The sequence below is a fragment of the Phyllopteryx taeniolatus genome, chromosome 8, assembly GCF_024500385.1.
Source record: "Phyllopteryx taeniolatus isolate TA_2022b chromosome 8, UOR_Ptae_1.2, whole genome shotgun sequence".
In the NCBI taxonomy this organism is placed as follows: Eukaryota; Metazoa; Chordata; class Actinopteri; order Syngnathiformes; family Syngnathidae; genus Phyllopteryx; species Phyllopteryx taeniolatus.
The window spans coordinates 10,723,285-10,743,408 of NC_084509.1; the positions used below are offsets into that span (position 1 = coordinate 10,723,285).

At 43.1% G+C, this 20,124-nt stretch overlaps 1 protein-coding gene across 11 annotated transcripts in view; it reads right to left on the minus strand.

The window, feature by feature from the left end:
* LOC133482189 (muscleblind-like protein 1) overlaps positions 1 to 20,124 on the minus strand; it is a 109,969-nt gene that overhangs the window by 21,536 nt on the left and 68,309 nt on the right. For 10 of the 11 annotated variants that reach the window (XM_061782014.1, XM_061782016.1, XM_061782013.1 and 7 more), the window contains one exon: positions 7,437 to 7,607. In XM_061782014.1, the coding sequence (XP_061637998.1) occupies positions 7,437 to 7,505 (69 nt within the window). In that variant the 5' untranslated portion in view covers positions 7,506 to 7,607. Of the gene's footprint in view, positions 1 to 4,705; positions 4,997 to 7,436; positions 7,608 to 20,124 lie in introns of those variants that run through there. The other variant, XM_061782023.1, reaches the window with a different exon arrangement.

Genomic DNA, 20,124 nt, shown 5'->3' on the forward strand with positions numbered 1-20,124 from the left:
CGTTCCTACCCTCACCTATGGTCACGAGCTGTGGGTCGTGACCGAAAGAACAAGATCCCGGATACAAGCGACCGAAATTAGTTTCCTCTGCAGGGTGTCCGGGCTCTCCCTTAGACATAGGTTGAGAAGCTCGGTCATCCGGGAAGAGCTCAGAGTAGAGCCGCTGCTCCTCCGCATTGAGAGGGGCCAGATGAGGTGGCTCGGGCATCTGTTTAGGATGCCTCCCAGACACCTCACCAGAGGTTCAGATAAGCGGAAGACAATGGATGGATGGACCTTTTGTTGCTGACAAACCTCTGCTACACACTTCAGCCTCGTTCCTGGTGATGATGTACAACTGAACTAGTTTGCCAGCTAACATTAACTCCAAAGGAAGAAGACAGGAATTGAACACCAAAGGAGAAGAAGGCAGGGCAGTGTGTGAGACTGGGGGGGAGCAAATGACCACTGCGATTGGCAAATGTGTGAAAAAAGTGGGCTCTTGGGATCATCATGCAAATCAACAGGTTTCACATCCAGTAACTCTTGTAAAGAGTGAACAATGGTGACAAGGACCATCGGTGCTTACTATCTACCAGTAAACCTAATGGGCTAAAGGCAAAAAAATCCTGATAATGAGTCTGACTCGTTTTCAGGATGAGTGGCTGTGTATTACCAGTAATACAGTGAAAATGAGAGAAAATGTGAATATTTACGATGCAAGTCGATTTACAGTGTGTGTTCTTAAATTTCCTGCTTGTGCTCCTTAAATTTTAAGTTAGGGATCACTGTGCTCCTAGTAAAACAAATGTTGGTTTGGAGCCCTGCATTAGCAAACCATACCTTATCATCATATACCAATATCATATATCACATCTAATCATGATTCCAATCGATACTGTATCACACCATATAGTCACCATACAAATACATATCAGAATCATACCATACAAGACCATCATTTTTCTATGGTTTTCAAATGCCATTAACAGTGTGTTTTGTCAGCAGGAGTAACACTGTGAAACACAGTGAGAAATGTGCTTGAATAGGAAAGCCATTGTTAGAGGCAGCCATAACACGCTGCAAGTTTTCCCTGCACGTTCTTGACCTGCACCTCAGTATAAGAGTTGCCCCTTGACATCCTGCCAACGGGACACAATGAGTTATAGAGCATCGGCAGCAACCAGGGTCTGGGCAGATACAAAAACCTCTTGCTGCTCTCATTAAATCAAGAGAAATGGCATGAAATCTGTAGTATTTCCAGCACTGCCTTCAGGAGCATCTGGAGAATTAAATCTTATCACAAGGTGCACTTGAAAAGCGGATTTGAGCCCCTCAAGGTGCTCTGATGTCAAGACATAGCTCAAGGTTTGGCCAGAGCAGACATGATGTCATTGAAATGAATCTCAGTCATGTGGCTTCATCAGTGCAATGATGTCATCTTCTAAATATTTTGAAAGCTCTGCTCACGGCCATTTTTGGTGTATCCTTTTACTGTGATGTTTTATGAAAATTTTGAACATGCTTTCATGCAGTTACGTGAGATACATTCACACCGCGTACCTTTTCACACCCCTTGACGTCACTGCATTGATGTTTGACTCAACAACTCACTCAATTTAAAATCAAAGATATTTATGTTAACATTCCATTTTACATGCAAACACTTCGAGGGGATCATCAAAGTGACGCTGCCATTAAAAAATTTTTTTTTTTACAAATGATGAAACATCAAAAGGATCTAAAGTCATACTGTACACCCAATTAAACAAATCATAACGATCGATTTAACCTGTAGTGTATGGACAATTAGTTTGAATACAATTAGGATTGATAACATGAGGCTGTTGAGAGCGAGGGAATAAGTCAGAGACTGAATTAGTGAACGAGTGACAATTGGCATCTGAGTAAATGAGAGAGTTAATTAATAAGCAATTGAGTGAGTCAAGTGAATATACTGTATGTGCCAGTGAGTTAGACAGTAAGTGAGTTTGTGAATAAACTAGTGAATAAGTGGATGATGGAGTGAAAATTCAGTGAGTGAGTGTGTGAGACTGTAAATAACTGAATGAACTAATGAGTGCTTGAGCCAGGGAGCAAGTAGGTAAATGAATAAGTTACTCTGTGAGTAAATGAGTGAGTTGGCAGTTCAGTAAATGAAATGATAAGGGAGCGAGTGAGCAAATGAATGAATCAGTGAGAGAGTGAGTGGGTAAACAGAGCAATTGAGTGAAAGAATGAGAAAATTAATGTGTCATTGAACAAGTGAGTGAATGAACTATTGTGTGAATGAGGGCATGACAGGGATTCCAGATTCCAGAATAAATTAGAGAGTTGCTGATTGAAATAGTGCGTGAGTGAATCTGTGAGTGAGCGGGTGAATGAATAGATGTGAGTGAGCGAATGAGCAAATACACAAGTCGAGTGAGTGACAGGGTAAGTAGACACCACAGTTAATGAGCGAATTTTCAAATTTCTCAATGAAGCGGTGAGGAAGTGAGTGAATTAGTTTGTGTCAGTGGGCAAGCAAATGAAAACACAAGTTAGCGAGTGAATAAATGAATCTGTGAGTGAGTGGGTGAGCAAATGAGTGAGTCATCGAGGGTGTAAGTGAACCAGTGAGTGAATGAGTAACAGGGTAAGTAGGTTTCACAGTAAATGAGTGTTACTGAATGAAGCAGTGAGTGAGAAGTAAAGTCAGTGAATAAGTGTGTTACTCAAAGAGTAAATATCTGAGCGAATCAGTGAGTGGCTGGGTGAGTCGGTGAATGAGTGAAAAGGTAAGTGAGAAAACGAGTGATAAAATGAACCAGAGAGTAACTGGGTGAATAGATGGGCGAGAGAAAGAGCAAATGACTGAGTCATCAAGTGAGTGAATGAATTAGTGAGTGACAAAGAAGATGCTAAAGCAAATGACTGAGTGAATGGACCAGTCAGCAAGTTAGTGAATGAATGAGTCAATAGATGAGGGAATGATTAATTTCTAAATAAAGCTAAGATGTGAGGAGTTCAGTAGAGCAGGAATTCTCAAACTTTCTGGGTCGAGGGACCCCTTATAGCGTGAATTTTTTCCAAGGACCCCCCCCATATTCCGAACGCAAATTAAACTATCACATGGACCCCTAAATTCTATAGGAATTAAAAGTGGTAATGTTACAATAACAAATGTGGTATGTCATAATCATACCATTTCCATCATATTTTGACTGCACTTCATCCTAGAACACCTCTGCGAGGATCCTGTTCGTGGACTTCAGCTCTGCGTTCAACACCATCATGCCCAAACTCTTCTCCTCCAAGCTTCTCCAGCTCAGCGTCTTGCCTGCCATCTGCCAGTGGATTTACAGCTTCCTGACGGGCAGGACACAGCACGTGAGGCTGGGGGACACCACCTCATCCACACGCATCATAAGCACCGGGGCGCCCTCTCTCCGCTGCTCTTCTCTCTCTACACGAACGACTGCACCTCAACACACCTGGCTGTCAAACTCCTGAAGTTTGCAGACGACACCACAGTGATCAAAGACGGTGACGATTCTACGTATCGACAGGAAGTGGAGCAGCCGGAGCTTTGGTGCAGCCGACACAACCTGGAGCTCAACATGCTCAAAACGGTAGAGATGACCATGGACTTCAGGAAGCATCCTTCGCCACAGCTGTCCCTCATGTTGTCCAACTGCCCTGTGTCAACTGTCAAGACCTTCAAGTTCCTGGGAATTACAGTCTCTCAGGACCTGAAGTGGAAGACCAACATCAACTCCATCCTCAAAAAGGCCCTGAAGAGGATGTACTTCCTGCGGCTTCTGAGGAAGCACAGTCTGCCACAGGAGCTGTTGAGGCAGTTCTACACAGCAGTCATCGAGTAAGTCCTGTGTTCATCCATCAGAGTCTGGTTTAGTGCTGCCACAAAAAACTCCGACTGCAACAGACAATCAAAACTGCAGAAAAAAATTGTCGGTACATCCCGACCCGCCCTTGAGGACTCGCATGCTGCCAGAACTATGACAAGAGCATGCAAAATCCTCTTGGACCTTCCAATTCCTGGTCAACACCACTCCTTCCCTCAGGTAGGCACTATCGATCAATGCAAACTAAAACCAGCAGACATTCCAACAGTTTCTTCCCTCTTACCATTAAATTGCTAGAGGCTAAGTGACTCTCCGTAGTGAAGTTTTTATGTCTCAAAAGTATTTATCGTCAAAATGGCTATCTATTGTCGTACTACAGCAGCTCCTAAAACTGGAGATAAATTCCTTGTGTGTTTTTGACATACTTGGCAAATAAAGAGGATTCCGATTCTGATTAGTTATCTTTTTATCTATTTTATAGCTTTTTTTTTTTTTTTAAATATCTCACATTATGTTTGTATCAATGGGAGGGCGAAGTAAGAATTTTATTGCACAGGGGAAACATGTTTCCCTACTACTTAACACTTTGAATCTTGAATCATATCCGAGCTTTTAACTGGTCCGAACCTAAGGTAGTTTGTTTTAATTGGTTTCCCATCCCCATATGTAGGTATGCACTTTTTTTAAATTATACAACACAATTTATCGCCAAATATTTTGCACACCCTCAAGCTATGGTTCAAAGATCCTCAGAATTCCCCAGACCACAGTTTGAGAACCCCTGCAGTAGAGGAAGACGCTGGGGAAGGGTAAGCCTTAAAAACCACAACAGACAAACTAAAAGCAGACAATTCCTTGAAAGAACAGTGTTGTCCCACCTTTTGTCCACAACAAAGGTGTGTTGGCTTGACTTTGTAGTGCTGCCTCTCTTCACTCTGCCATCCTATCGCCTCCACTTGAATCGCCTGTTGTCTTTCTCTCTCTAGCCATTTATCTCTCGTCGCCTCGCTCGCGTGTGCTCTGTCCTTCTCTGTCTACGCCATCCTCCCTTTTCTCTCACCGTGACACAAACAGAAAGCGAAGGCTCGGTGGCCCCACAGAGATCTATCGCCTCTTTAAACCCTTTCAGGGTTAGCTCTGTTCCGCACTAAAGGGGCTTTACACTCGATGCCAGTGATAAGCTATTGGATAAGTGTGCACGTTTGTTTATCTAAGTGTGTGCATGCCTGATTGCGTAAGTGTGTGCGTGTGTGTGTGTCAAAAGCAGCGCTTTTGAATTATGGTGAGCCTTAATTGAAGGCTCACCATAATAACATGTACAACAGCTTGCAGCAACAACACATAACAATAACATGTCTTAATAACATGTCTGTGACATGCGTTCATCAAAATACCCCAAGGATCCAGAATTATAACCAATTTTACACGCATTATTTCCTGTCTTGCTCAAATTAGCCCATGTTTTGGGGTCTGGCATTGTATCAAATGAGCTACTGTATTCCATGCCCTGTACTTTGTTGGCCTACGGCAAGTCTGCCCTTAGGTGCCTTGCAACAAGAGGGGCTTCTAGTTGCGGCAGTAGAGTCTAGTGTGTTTATATTTAAAAAAAAGGTAAGTGTCCGTAAAGACAATAAAAGCATTTTAACTCACAGAGGCAGCAGTTGATAGACTACGCTGTATATATGTGGCGCATGGACACATTAACAATCACCTCATGTCGACAACTTGACTGAGCAATCAAATAGTGTCGCTTATAAGAAGCTAACAGCTACGGCTATCTGTGCATCCAACAAAACTCAACACAGCTCTGCTTACCTTACCTTTTGGCTTTGGCATGATAAGGAAGGGTGTGGCGCCCGTGGGGGTTATGCGTGTTTCTACATGGGAGTGCTTATGCATTGGGGGGTTGAACAGAGTACTTTACTAGTTGACTAGTTGGTTTAGTTGACTAGTCTATACGTCAAATTCACCACTTGACAATGAAGGTTAGCGCTTGAGTCGATTAATGGCCAATCACTTGAGTTGACTAGTTGATGCAATGACTTGACCTCTTCACAATGAAGGTTAGAAATTGACTTGATTAATCGCCAATCACGACATGGCTGCCATTCGGAAAGCAACAGGTACTGGGGTCCGTGCAGCAAACAAGTAGTGGTGCCTCACGTGTGTGGAAATATTTTCTTAAAAAATGATACCGGTAGTCTGTCCTCAAATATAACAAATGCACAAGTGCTATGCAGGCCCATCTGAAAAGACAACTGCTAACGCTAGCTGAAGAACAGCCTAAATCCTCAATTAGCAAATTCACCAAACCTCCTCCTGTAACCAAGAAAAGACAGACAATATAATGTCACGTCTGCTTTGACGATAAAACAAGGACGAGGGGAGGTCGATCCACAACCTTTTTATTGTGGAAAAAAAATAACTGGCTGATGCTCAATCACAAATCATCCTCAGACGCCTTCACTGCCTCACACAGTCAGAACATAGAGAACTCAGCTATTTATCCACATCATGCAACTGCAGCTCAGTGCAATACATTATTGCAAAAGCATTCCCTTCTTAGATTTTTCGTTTTAATTATAGCATTGTGAGTACCAACCCTGCATTTGTGGTACATGAATTGGTGTTAGACTTCTACAATTTTCGACTTTCTGTGCGGGCCTGGAGGTGTCTGAATGTGATTGGATGAGTGAGTTGCGGGGGAGGGCGACTGGTCCGTGGACAGCGGGGACCATATGTCTGCAGTATGATGGGGAGCGTGAGCTTGTATTTGGAGGCTGAAGGCAAACAGTTGCACGCACAGCGAGTTGACAACTGAATAATTATCAATTAATGGATGTCAACTATCATCACGTGAGCTTTGACTACAAAAAATCTGAAGTCGTCAACCCCTACTCTGCATAATAATGTTTAAGACTGTGTGGTCCAGCCGTTACTTGAAAGCGGCTCTGGATCTTCACCCAGCCTATCTGATCATGTAATGGGGGGAGAAACTTGGTGCGGGGGTGATTATTATTTAAATTAACGCTCAAAGACACATTGTCAGAAATAGGCAGACAACAAAGATTTACTTTGTTGTTTAATTTGACACTTGATTGGTGGGCAGGCACTCCAGAGATCCAACTAATTCGTATACAACTATAATATATGTCCTCTTTTAATTTAAGAGTGCAAACAGTGTGACAGTTCTCCTGGTCTCTTTGGCTATTCATCACCTTGAAGTGATAAAAGCGAATTCGTGGGTGCAAGAATCGATTTGTGGGCGCGTCCATGGTGGGGTAAGGCTGTCTAATGCCAAATATTAAAGGGCAAGTGCTCCTGGCTTTTAATGAGGGCATTCAGTCCCAAAAGAGTCAGGACACCTGGATATGAAATTATTGCACTATAACAGATTTTACTATTCTGGAACAAGCTTTTGGAACATGTCTGTGGCTCCGAATCTCTGCTCTGGGTCATTCCAAAGGTGTTTGATAAAGGTTCTTTCCCACCAAATTTATCCAAGCATGCCTTATAAACTGAAAATGGCTACAATTGTCAAAAATGCATTCGTCTCAAGATTTGTGTCCATATAATAGCGGGTATGTAGATGTGTGCCTCCCCCCTCACCACGGGCTGCAGCTGGGTGCCAGGCATCATGGCGTTTGCGATCTGCATCTGCTGGGCCAGCATGGCCATGTTTTTCTGCTGGATGAGGTTGTTCCTTCCATTTATCTCCAGTTGCGTCTTCAGGTGGGGAGGGGGATGTAGATACTTGCAGTTCTCCCGGGAACAGCGGCCCTGTTGGCGAAAAGAATCGGTAGAAGGTGGATGAGAGACCTAATAGCGGGATTGACCTGACATCAGGGCATACAACAGAGTTTATTTTCAAGACACTTTTTTTAAAACCCTCTTTGTCACTTAAGCTCAGCACTTTGTATTTTTCTTCTAATCTTTTTAAGCCCTCATGATGAAAAGTAGCTCCCAAAGCAGAGCATTACCTTGTCTTGACTGTAACACAAAATACCAAAGCATTACAGTGGAATCTGTGGAGTCAAATCCCCTGAACATAGTACAATGCAGAATTAGTAAAAAATAAGACCTTATTCTTGAAAAATACAACTTTTATTCTTGAAAAAATAAAACTTTAATTCTTGAAAAATCCCGGCTACTTTTTGGGAAAAAATATCTATTTTATTCATAAAAATAAATAAATAAATACTGCATTTCAGAACAATATTACTTAAAAGTATTACTTAATTCTCATAAAATCCTCTGTTTCTTTAAAAAAAAAAATGTACATATAATTCATTCCTGTAAAATCATGTCCCCCCCCCCAAAAAAAAAAAAAATCTTTTTTTGGAGAATTTTTTTTGACTTACAGTAATCCTAGTAAAAATATAACTCAATTCTCAAAATTTTACTTTCTTTCTTAAATTTTTTTTAGAAATGAAAACTAATATAAATTTTTCCATCCATCTGTTCTGCATGCCGCTTATCCTTGTGAGGGTCGTGGGCGTGCTGGTGGCTGTCACAGCTGACTCTGGGCGAGAGGCGGGATACACCCTGAACTGGTCGCTAGCCAATCGCAGGGCACACATAGACAAACAACAATTCGCACTCACATTCACACCTACGGGCAATTTAGAGTAGCCAATTAACCTATCATGCATGTTTTTGGAATGTGGGAGGAAACCGGAGTACCCGGAGAAAACCCACGCAGGCACGGGGAGAACATGCAAACTCACACAGGTGAGGCCGGATTTGAACCCGGGTCCTCAGAACTGTTCCACCGTTCTGCCCATCTTCACACGTCTAATGTATTTAGAAACACATTTCTGAATTCACTATAGGGTCTTTAATCATCAAGTTTTAATAAAATAAAATGGTTGTGCCATTTTTTTTAAACACCTGGATAAATCTTGAAGAATCTTAAAATGTTCCTTGAAACTTATCTGCAAGGTGTTATGGTCGCAACAGTTGACAGTGACCCTGGAATACATTACATAAATACAATACATGGTTTCATTATTTCTAATGGTATTTTAGAAATACACATTGTCTTTAAGTGACAATGTGTGTTTCTTGCAACCCTTTCTCTGGGGGCAAAAATTAACTAAAAACTAAAGCTGAAATGCACCAACTGTTGTGAGAAATTGATTTTTTAATGAACAAAACATACAAAAAACACACAGTCCCCACTATCTCTCAGATGTTGCTGTTTCAATGGCAAACAAAACACCTGAGAGGAAGCATGAGTCCATGATAGATGCTTAACAAGGCTTGCTGAATCATCATCGATCCCCCTCCAATTGAGACGAGTGTCAATATTTGCCATCATCTCTCAGCATAAGAGGCTGACGCAGGATGTGTTACTGCTTGGCAGGAATAAACACACACACACACCTCATCCCGTCATCGTGCTCCTCTAGCGTTATAGAGACGGGAGCAATTTGTGACTGGCTTTTCCACGCTGAGGGTCATTACATCCACCCAACCGCCCTGAGGGGAGAGGCAGGGAGGTGGCGAATGCAATTTGCGCTCTCATAATGCCTGCTCAACTCCCCCAAAGAGATGTAATATCTTACTGCCGCCCTTCATTCCCTTTCCCGTTCACATTCATGCTGATATGCGTGGTGTTGAATGCAGACGAGAACGGCTGTGGTGTTGTGATCCAACATGTTCATGAATTCATCCGGCGCCTCATTACTCTTGTATAGAAGGGACGCACAGAGCAGAGTTCCAGCTCCCATAGGGAATTAAAGGTTGCCTGTCACGCTACTGCTTATCTCTCTCAGGTTATGTCCACCGCGCCTCAGTGTGACACCCGCGAGCGAACACATTGCCTCCCACTTGTCTTTTGTATTTCCTCGCTCCCAGCCCGACTAGTCTGCCTAGCGACACCGCGAGGAGACATTTTGCTCTGAAGAATGTCAAGAGTTCTCCCGGTGTCGTCATTAGCTCAGAGCGGCGTGGCGTTCCCAGCCGACCGACGTACGCGGGCCGCAGGCGCACACTGACAACGCCTGAAACGTATTTAACGGGTTATAACACCTCAACACAGATGGTATTCGTTAGCCCGTTTATGGCGTTTTGCATTGTTTAATAGAATTTAAGCTAAAATGATTTTGTCAAGGCAAACCTAAGTGGTTGTTTTAAATTCACAACATGAAATTGTCTTAGTTTTGTTTAGTTTGAAAGTAAATTTGAACTGGCGATGGCATTTAAACACTTTTGCTCGCAAGTCAAAGCAACAATCAGCAGAACACTGTCCTAGTTCTTGAAAAATTGTAAGTCAGGTCACTCGTGTCTTAAGGCACCATTGGTATTTCAAAATCCAAACTACAACTTGTAAGTGGAGTGCATTTTATCTACACCATCACGGTGCCCAAAGCGCTTCAGGGAGTCTCATATCCACCCATTCACGCACACTTTCACACACACAAATGGGCACTGCCAGGCCCACTGGGAGAAATTTAGGGTTGTTCAGGACAATTTGACAGCGGACAGTTGGACCTGGAATTCGAACCGCCGACGCTTTGGTCACTGGACGACCCGCTCTACCAACTGTTGAACAGCCGCCCCAAGTTGTCCCCCTCAAAGTAATCCCCCTGGAGTATATCATTCCCAGCCTTGTCTGCCAAATCTTCATGCACTCCTCTCAGGATTCTTTATGTCATCCACGTCTTCAACATGGGTTTCCTTGATCACCCCCATAAGCTTTTGAAAGAGACAAAAAAAAAAACATCTCCTTGGCCAGGAACTGTCGGATGCTCAGGGCATTGTTAGCAGGTGCGTTGTCACGGTGAAGCAGCCACGAGCTGTCCTGCGACAATTCTCGCCTCTTCTTGCGCTCTGAATGAAGCAAATCTCTTTGTAGACAAGCTGGTTGATTATCTGGCCCACACTGAAGGGGAAAACTAGTAGCTTGTAGTTTGGGTTTGAAATACAACCCCAATTCCAATGAACTTGGGACGTTGTGTTAAACACAAATAAAAACAGAATACAATGATTTATTTGCAAATCATGTTCATCCTATATTTAATTGAATACACGACAAAGATATTTAATATATTGAATAATATATACACTACAAAGACAAGATATTTAATGTTCAAACTGATAAACTTTATTGTTTTAGCAAATAATCATTAACTTAGAATTTTATGGCTGCAACACGTTCCAAAAAAGCTGGGACAGGTGGCAAAAAAGACTGAGAAAGTTGAGCAATGCTCATCAAACACCTGTTTGGAACATCCCACAGGTGAACAGGCTAATTGGGAACAGCTGGGTGCCATGATTGGGTGTAAAAGAAGCTTCCCTGAATTGCTCAGTCATTCACAAGCAAAGATGCCCCTAAACTTCTCGCCTTACTGCCTTTCCACCTGGTCTCCTGGACACACAATATATCAACCTTTCTCCTAATCATTATGTCCACCAATTCCTGAGATTTTCCTGTCATAGTCCCCACATTCAATTCTAGGCTCTGTGGCTTCTTCTCTTTCTGCCTAAGAACCCGCTTTCCACGTCTCTGTCTTCGACCCACAGTAGCTGAATTTCCACCGGCGCGCTGCAAGTTAACGGTGGGGGGGACGGGGGACGTTGTTAACCCGGGCCACCACCAATCCAATATGGAATTCTTTACATGAACGCTCATATTTGTTTGGCAAAGTTTTAAGCCGGATGTCCTTCCTGAAGCAACCCTCTGCATTTATCTGGGTTTGGGACCGGCCTACAGTTTGCAGTGGCTTGTGCCCACCATAGGGCTGCATTGAGAGCCATTACATGTTATACTATTGAGAGCCATTACATGTTATACTGTAAATATTGTACAACAATCCATTCATCCATTTTCTATATTGCTTATCCTCACGAAGGCTCACGGATGAGCTGGAGCCGAGCCCAGCTAACTTTGGGCGACAGGCGAGCTATACCATGAACTAGTCGTCAGCCAATATATTTTTTTTTATTATCGCGGTTGAAGTTTGTTGTGGTGTATAACTGTACTGCATTATGCAGAGAGCTGCTCAGTATGACGCAGTGCAGTTGTTCACTGCAAACTACAAAAACTGATGTCGTCTCTCAAAAGTGAGTATGACCGAAGGAAGTTTCGCAGATGACCAAATCTCCCTGAAGAGAGATAGCGCTGTCAAGACATTATCTGGGTGACGTATTCCCATGAGAGTCGAGGTGAAATCCATATTAGCATGGTTGTTAGTTCAGTGCATTTTATCAGTTACATTCGAAAAAGGCCAGTCACTCAGACGTGTCACAAGCAGTTTCACTTTTTTATCTGCTCCTGTTTCTGATTGCTGTGTTAACTGCTGCTTAAAAAGAGTGTCAGTGTCGGTCAATGGTTTTTGTGTTTGTTCTGCCCTCGGAGAGTCTACTTGGCTTCCACACTAATGTCTGGAATGCATATTGCCTCGGACTCCTACTCAGCACTGTCACCACCTCCTCCCTATCACATTTGCTTTGGTAGCCACCTAAATCCTAAAATGTGTCAACATTTCAAGGCCAATATGGGCAGGAGTTGTGTCCACAAATATATACAGTATTTAATAATGTTAACCAATCAGCTGGCTGTACGATCATAGCACCTAATAATCGTCTCATCATGTTGCTCTGATGTCATCACCTATGAAGCTCACAGCCATTGTGGACCCATATTTACATGGTAACAGGAGACCACTATGGTAATGTCGCAATCCAATTTAGTCTAGAGTAGCCGAAACAGAAAATGGCAAGTGCTTCTAAACCACAGTGAGGACGACACCACTGGACATACAAGTAGCGTGAGTACAGTTGTGCACAAACCCCTAGTTTTGATTTACAGCACATTACTTGCATTACCGCTGCTGCCTTATCACCATATCACATTGGGCTGGTTATGAACTTTGGTTTAATATAAATCCAATAATCTTTTGAATGGGATTTCAGTACCATCAAGAAGAGTCTCAAGAAAGTACTGTGGGGACTGCACAATAGGCAACTCCTCTTCTCTTACTGCTTTGTCACTGCTGATTTTTGTGTCTCTGGAATCCCCCATTGAAAGAATTCCACTCAGACTTGCAGGAGAGATGAGAAGAAAGAAGGTAGCCAGACAGACAGACAGATAGAAAGCAAGGGAAACACAGAGAGAGACAGATGCAGAAAGCTCCTCTCATTAATATTAATCAAAGGCGTCTGTGCATACATCCTCCAAGGGAGGACTTGTGCATTGCAGGCACTTCTGCACCCGCGCTCCCGCAATCACGCATTGATTCCTATTAATCTTTTCATCAACAATGACTCATTTCAACTAATGCGCAAGTAATCCAACAGTCTTTATCCTGTTTTTCTTTTGTGTTTTTGGTTTGTGAGCAGTGTGACAAAAGCTCAACCGGGCTGAGAGACAGCTCCCCCCCCCCCCCCCCTCCCAAAAATAATGCTTATTAATTCCCTCCCGAGGACACCTCCCCTTCCTCTGGCTCTCGACTTGGAGCATCAATCCGGGAGGTGCCGTCTGCCTGGGCAAGAGGGAGCCGTGATGAGAAAAGGCGAGAGAAAATTTTCCATTGCCTCAGAGACATCCCCCAAAAACATCCGCACAACAATCCACCCCTAAACTTATCTTCACATTGCAATCAGTCATGTCAACTGGCCCCCGAAGAGTTGGCGAGCAAACCCCATGGCCTAAAAATATCGATACATCCATCAATTTTCTATCGCGCTTGTCCTCATTAGGGTCACGGCCACGAACGGGTGATCTGGAGCCTAACCCAGCTGACTTTGGGCGAGAGGCGAGGTTCACCCTGGTCTAGTGCTCAGCCAATCGCACGGCATCTTTAGAAAAACAACCAACAATACAACCAATAAATACCATGATAAATAAATCCTTCACCTAGCTATCTCCAACCATCCATCCATTTTCCGTACCGATTCTCCTCACTAGGGTCGCGGACATGCTGGAGCCTATCCCAGCTATCTTCGGGCAAGAGGCGGGTACACCCTGAAATGGTCGTTAGCGAATCGCAGGGTACATATAAACAAACAAACATTCGCACTCACATCCACACCTACGGACAGTTTAGAGTATTCAGTCACCCTACCACGCATGTTTTTGGGATGTGGGAGGAAACCGGAGTGCCCGGAGAAAACCCTAGATATCGCCATTAAATTTAATTAAGCACTTCTTTCCATCAATTGGGGAAAATTATAATAGCCCAGTCATTTTAAATGTGTAAATCATTTCATACAGAAGTAACACTATGGGAAAACATAGCCACAACTACATTTAAAAAAAAAAAAATGTTTTTAAACGGCACAATTTTAGGAAAAAGGAAAGTCAGATACTTCATATTTTATTGAGAATTCATTTAAAAAGTAAAAGGTGTTTTACTTTGGTCTATTAGTGACAAATTGATTGAATTAAGTCCCTTAATGATACCTAATAGAATATAAATTCTGTATTCCCAAAGGTACCTCAATTGCACCATATTTTGTTTAGCTGGGAAATTCTGGAACTATAAAAGACTGACTCTTTCCATTTTAATGAGAATATATATTAAACAATTTGTGGCTACCGCTTTCATGAGGTTATTTCCGTGAACAGCAAAAATGTTTGAATGCTACAAAAAAAATAAAAGCTTTTCCTTTGGCCTCACTGGTGCAAAACTTTCTGGAAACTGATGAAACTTTTTTTAATGAAAGTTTTAATTGTGGAATTTGGGAAACATTAAAGGTCTGATACATTAAATTTTAATGAAAATAGCATCACTGTCCAACAACAACAACAACAACAAAAATGTCTCGCCTCCAAATCATGTGTGTGTGTGTGTGACTATGTTTGTGTTTCTTTTTCAGATATAGTGCCCAACATAAACGAGTACACCGATTTGTTAAAAGAACCTTAGAGTAATCTTTGCTTCCTTTCAAAATCTATATTTTCAATGGCATATAATAGAATAGTAAATTACATACAATAAAATAGTGCCACATATGTGACATAATGATTGGAAATTACATTTGTCAACGTGCATGCACAAAAATTTACTTTTCTGCATTGCCCAGGATAGAAATTTAACCGAAATTACATAAAGTGCGGATTTTAACCTAAATTGGTTAAGACGATTAAATCTCTGTCATAAACCAAATAACCATTTTGCAAACGATACGGCGGCACGGTGGCTGACTGGTTAGAGCGTCAGCCTCACAGTTCTGAGGACCCGGGTTCAATCCCCGGCCCCGCCTGTGTGGAGTTTGCATGTTCTCCCCGTGCCTGCGTGGGTTTTCTCCGGGTACTCCGGTTTCCTCCCACATCCCAAAAACATGCATGAATTGGAGACTCTAAATTGCCATGGATTCTATAAAAAAAAACCTAAAAAAAACTGTAGACTGTATCCTAGCCGTAACTGCGATGAAACTTTTTTTGCAAATTCTTTCAGTTAACCTTCATACTCAAGTTATTCATCCATCTTTCAGCCTTCGTCTTACTTTGAGACTCAACCTAATGCGTTCTCTATTCAGCATATATAAGGTTTAGCCTTAGTGAATTATATCTCATTCAGTGAGCCAAGGAAGGATCGGAAAAAGCATTACAACCACTTGAATGCAAGAGTGGTGGCCCGTCCTAGTACTTGAAATACATCAGGTGCTGGCAAGTGGAGCACCGCAATCAACAGTTCAAGAAAGGTATTGTGTTTCAACAATAGAGACAGATGAAACCTTGAGAAATTTAAGAAAAGTCAATAACAAACTCACTTCTGAGTGAACTGACATGATTGGAACGCTGAACAACGCTGGAAAATAAGAGTATGTTTACATGACAACAGTCTAGTAAAAATTGTTATTCATTTGTGTTTTATAAATTTCTAAGTCTCACATAACGTATACCTACAAAAACCACTACAAATGCAGCACTGTGACTTCTGGGCCAGTAGTTGGGTATTTTAAAACCGATCTGTCGGCATACGTTTCATTTTACAGTTTAACTTTGGTAATGTGACTTGCTGGAGAATCTTTATAATCAGAAAGATAGCACTGCGGTCTGTCGTTTTTCTTTTTGATTGTGACGTCCTCGGTTTTGACAGATTGGACCTTTTCAGAGTTTTGTGCTGAGTGTTGCAACGTTTGGGTTTTTAACTCAACTCTCAACTCAACTCAGTTTTATTCATAGAGCACGTTAAAAGCAAACCACAGCTGAAATAAACAAGCATAAAAGATAAGATACAGAAAAAAGATAAAGCCATATCCCCTCTGAGCTAGAAATATGGCAGCTTCAAAACAAATGGTAGAATCTTAAAATTAATTCTTAAGTGCACAGGAAGCCACTGGAGGGAGGCCAGAATAGGAGTTATGTTCTCCCTCTGTCTTTTAAACTAAAATTTAGGATTTTGTTTCAGGACATTTTAGCTGGTAAAAATATGAGCATACTGTATGCAATCCAGCAATTTGCAGAGAGTTGTGCAAATGGGCCCCCAAACAGAGAGGGTTCACTGGATCAAGGTAGACTTCTTTTAAACAGTGCACCTGCGCTTTTATTAGAGAAGTAAAAAGTAAAATTGTAGAGTGTTTAGAAGGGGACAAAGGAAAAAAATCAGTCCATCTTCGAAATAAAAAGAATGTTTTTAAGAAAAATGTAGCATTGACAACCAAATCCATCGACCGCTACAATATTGTATGCATGAAGACCACGCAAATGTTGTCAAATAAGTCGAGGATGAAATGGAATAAACATGGCTGTTGAGATGACATAGACTGTGCATGAAAGGGCCGGAATGTTCCATTGTGTTCGGCTTGTGAGGATGAGTCATGGCAAGGAAGGGGCCTAACCCTGCCTTGAACCTCCGTGGAAACACAATGAGAAAAGGTGTCATCCACTTGTCAACTGTGAAAATGGACAAGCAAGCTCAGAGTGACCAAACACACACAGACAGTGACACACATCCGCACACTATAGCCTACTAACGTCGCGTGTCAGTGTAGCAACTTGTGTCATTGCCTTGAGGTTAAAGTAGATAAGAGAGGATTAGCATTCATTACTGCAGAATGCGTTGATATCCGACACACACACACACACACACGCGCACACACATTACTGTACCACAATGCTCAGCGCTCAAGTACAAGGGCTGTAACAGTGATAGAGCCGGTAATCCTTTTGTAACAACCGCCATAGAGCTGCTAAATCCTCACACTGAAGCCTCAAAGTAGAAAGTAGAGGAAGTACTAATAATAAAAAAGCAGAAAATCATCTCATATTCAGAAATATATCAATGGAATTAGCTCACTATGCAATTTAATCGACACCAACTGGCCACAACATTAGGTACACTTTCACATTTTACAGGTGGACCTCAGTTTACGACAGAGAATAAATGGTAACACATCACAAGAAGGCACAGAGGAGTGTTTTATTATTTTAATGTATGAATAACGACAGTTTAAAAGGTTAAAATGTAATTTTACACATTGCCCTTACAATCAATAAAGATTTAATAAAAGCGCCAGTTTGACACTCGAACAAATTACTTTTTTTTTATTACGATTCCGTCCATTTCCTAAAGCGCTTGTCCTCATTCAGGTCGCAGGTGAGCTGGAGCGTATCCCAGCTGACTTTGGGTGAGAGAAGCAGAGTTCACCCCAGACTGGTCACCAGCCAATCACAGAGCACATAGACAAACAACTGTTCACAAACACATTCCCACCTATGGACTATTTGAAGTCTTCAATGAGCTGATCATGCATGTGTTTGGAATGTGGGCGAAAGATCGAGTAACCTACTTCTGCATTTGGCAAAACGGGTCTAAGCATTTCCTCCCGGTTTTGTGAATGGCGAAGTAGACTGTGACATTGCACCCGTAAGAACTTTAAACATCTACAGTGTCTTTTTGTCACCGCAGAGCCACCAAATATTACAACAGCCGATGTTTAAGCTTCGTTTACTTACTGTATGTCATATAGTAGTGTAATTAAATGATATACTGTACATGTACTTAACTTTTTTCCGACTACACCAGCCATAAAGAAAACAACATTTTAGCAAGTTTGGCTTCAAACAATCATGTAATCACACTGTAGTCCTGCCCGTTAGTGTAGCATACACAGGAAGTCAGCTAATCTGTTTTCGGTGTTTGGTCATGTGACGTTCCGCATATAGCGGATTCAATTTCCATTATTTCGTATGGGAAAAAGTGCTGATCGCGTGTAAGGTTTCACAGGCTGTTACTGTGGTTGTAGTTTGAGATGATGTAGAACTAAAGGGCATCATTGTGACACCTCTCTGTAGACAAATTCGACAACCGCCTCCGTGACAGAGCTCGTGACACGTGCTGCTCTGCTCTACCCACGGGGACTGCGCCTCCAACCACTCCGCCGCTCACTGAACCCCCTTCTGCCTCTTCTTCACCCCCTACTGGAGTAGAGGAGCCTATGCAACTAAGCAAGACACGGTTAGACCCCCTGGAACATCAGCGCAGCTTCACTCAGCGATTATGTATTTACTGTGGACAGTCAGGTCACTTCATAGCCAATTGCTCCCTCCGACCAAAATACTCGGCTCACCACGGCCAAACCAACACCTCCCCAAGCTCTACCTCCCGTATAACTGTTCCCGCATGTATTCTCAGTCCCGTTCGCAACACACCAGTCACAGCCCTCATCAACTCCGCCGCTGATGACAATTTTATTCATGATGGCTTGGCGTGTCAGGTCCAGCTTCCACTCAAGCCCCTCCCGTTCTCTAAGAAGGTTACGGCCGACTGATGGGCGACTCATCTCCCCTGTCACCCACCAAACTGCACCATACAACCTGCTTTTTTCTGTTAATCATCATGAAACCCTCCAGCTATTTGTGATTCTTTCCCTGGAAACTCACTTAGTCCTTGGCATACCTTGGCTCAAAAAGCACAACCCCGCCATAGATTGGACCCGCCTGTCTATCACCAGGTGGAGTCACTTCTGCCATTCCCACTGCCTTCTTACAGCCGTCCCGACCTCCACCATACCTCCGTCACCAGCTACTCCAACCAACCTCTCCCGGGTACCTGAAGAATATCAGGACCTCTCCCCTGTTTTCAGTAAGGACCTCGCCATCTCTATTCCCCCCCCATCGCCCCTATGACTGCGCCATTGACCTCTTGCCAGAAGCCCCTCTTCCTTCCAGCCGTCTCTTTAATCTTTCCCGTCCCAAAAAAGAGACGATGGAAAATGCGAGTCCCTTGCCTCCAGACTCATTCGGCCTTCTTCTTCGCCCCTGGGAGCTGGCTTCTTTTTCGTTGAAAAGAAAGATACCACTCTCCGCCCCTGCATTGACTTCCATGGTCTTAATGACATTACAGTAAATAATAAAGCCCCACTGCCCCTCATCGATCCCTCCTTCGAGCCCCTCTGTGACACCCAAGTATTCACAAAGTTTGACCTGCGCAATGCATATCATCTTTGCCGCATTAGAGCGGATGAATGGAAAACTGCCTTCAACACTCCTCTCGAACACTTCGAATACTTGGTCATGCCGTTTGGATTAACCAAGGCCCCTTCCATTTTCCAAACCTACATAAATGACGTCCGCTGAGACATGCTCAACCGGTTCGTCTTCATATATTTAGATGACATGCGCATCTTCTACGTCTGTCAAGTCCTTCAACGCCTACTCAAAAACCGTCTTTTTGTGAAACCTGAAAAGTGCAAATTCCACCTCTCCTCCATTCATTTCTTGGGATATAACCAGCCCCGGCAAAGATCCAAGCAATTTTCAACTTGCCCATTCCCTCCACCCGCAAAGAGCTACAACATTTCCTAGGGTTCGGCAATTTCTATCGCCGCTTCATCCGTGACTACAGCAAGGTTGACGTACCTCTCAACAGTCTCACCTCAACCAGCTCCCCATTGAACCCCTGCCGCATTGCAAACATTCAAACGCCTCAAAGAACTGTTCACCAGTGCCTCCATCCTACGACACCCCGACCGCTCCCTCTAGTTCGTGGTGGAGGTTGACGCTTCTGACACGGGGGCGAGAGCCGTCCTCTCCCAGCGGGACCCAGTTTCCCAAAAACTACATCCTTGTGTGACGTCGGGAACCGTGAGCTGCTAGCCATTGCTTGGGCCCTGGAGGAGTGGAGGCACTGGTTGAGGTCATGCAATGGCAAGCCTGATTCCCTCTCCCGTATGTTTGCACCCTCCTCCAGTCCAACTGTACCAGGATCCATCCTCCCTTCCTTGTGCTTCGTGGGAGCAGCCACTTGGAAGATCGAACAGCTGGTTAAAGGAGACTCACCCAGATCCCAAGACTGGACCTCCTAACCGACTGTGCATACCCGATCCCGCATGCTCTCATGTC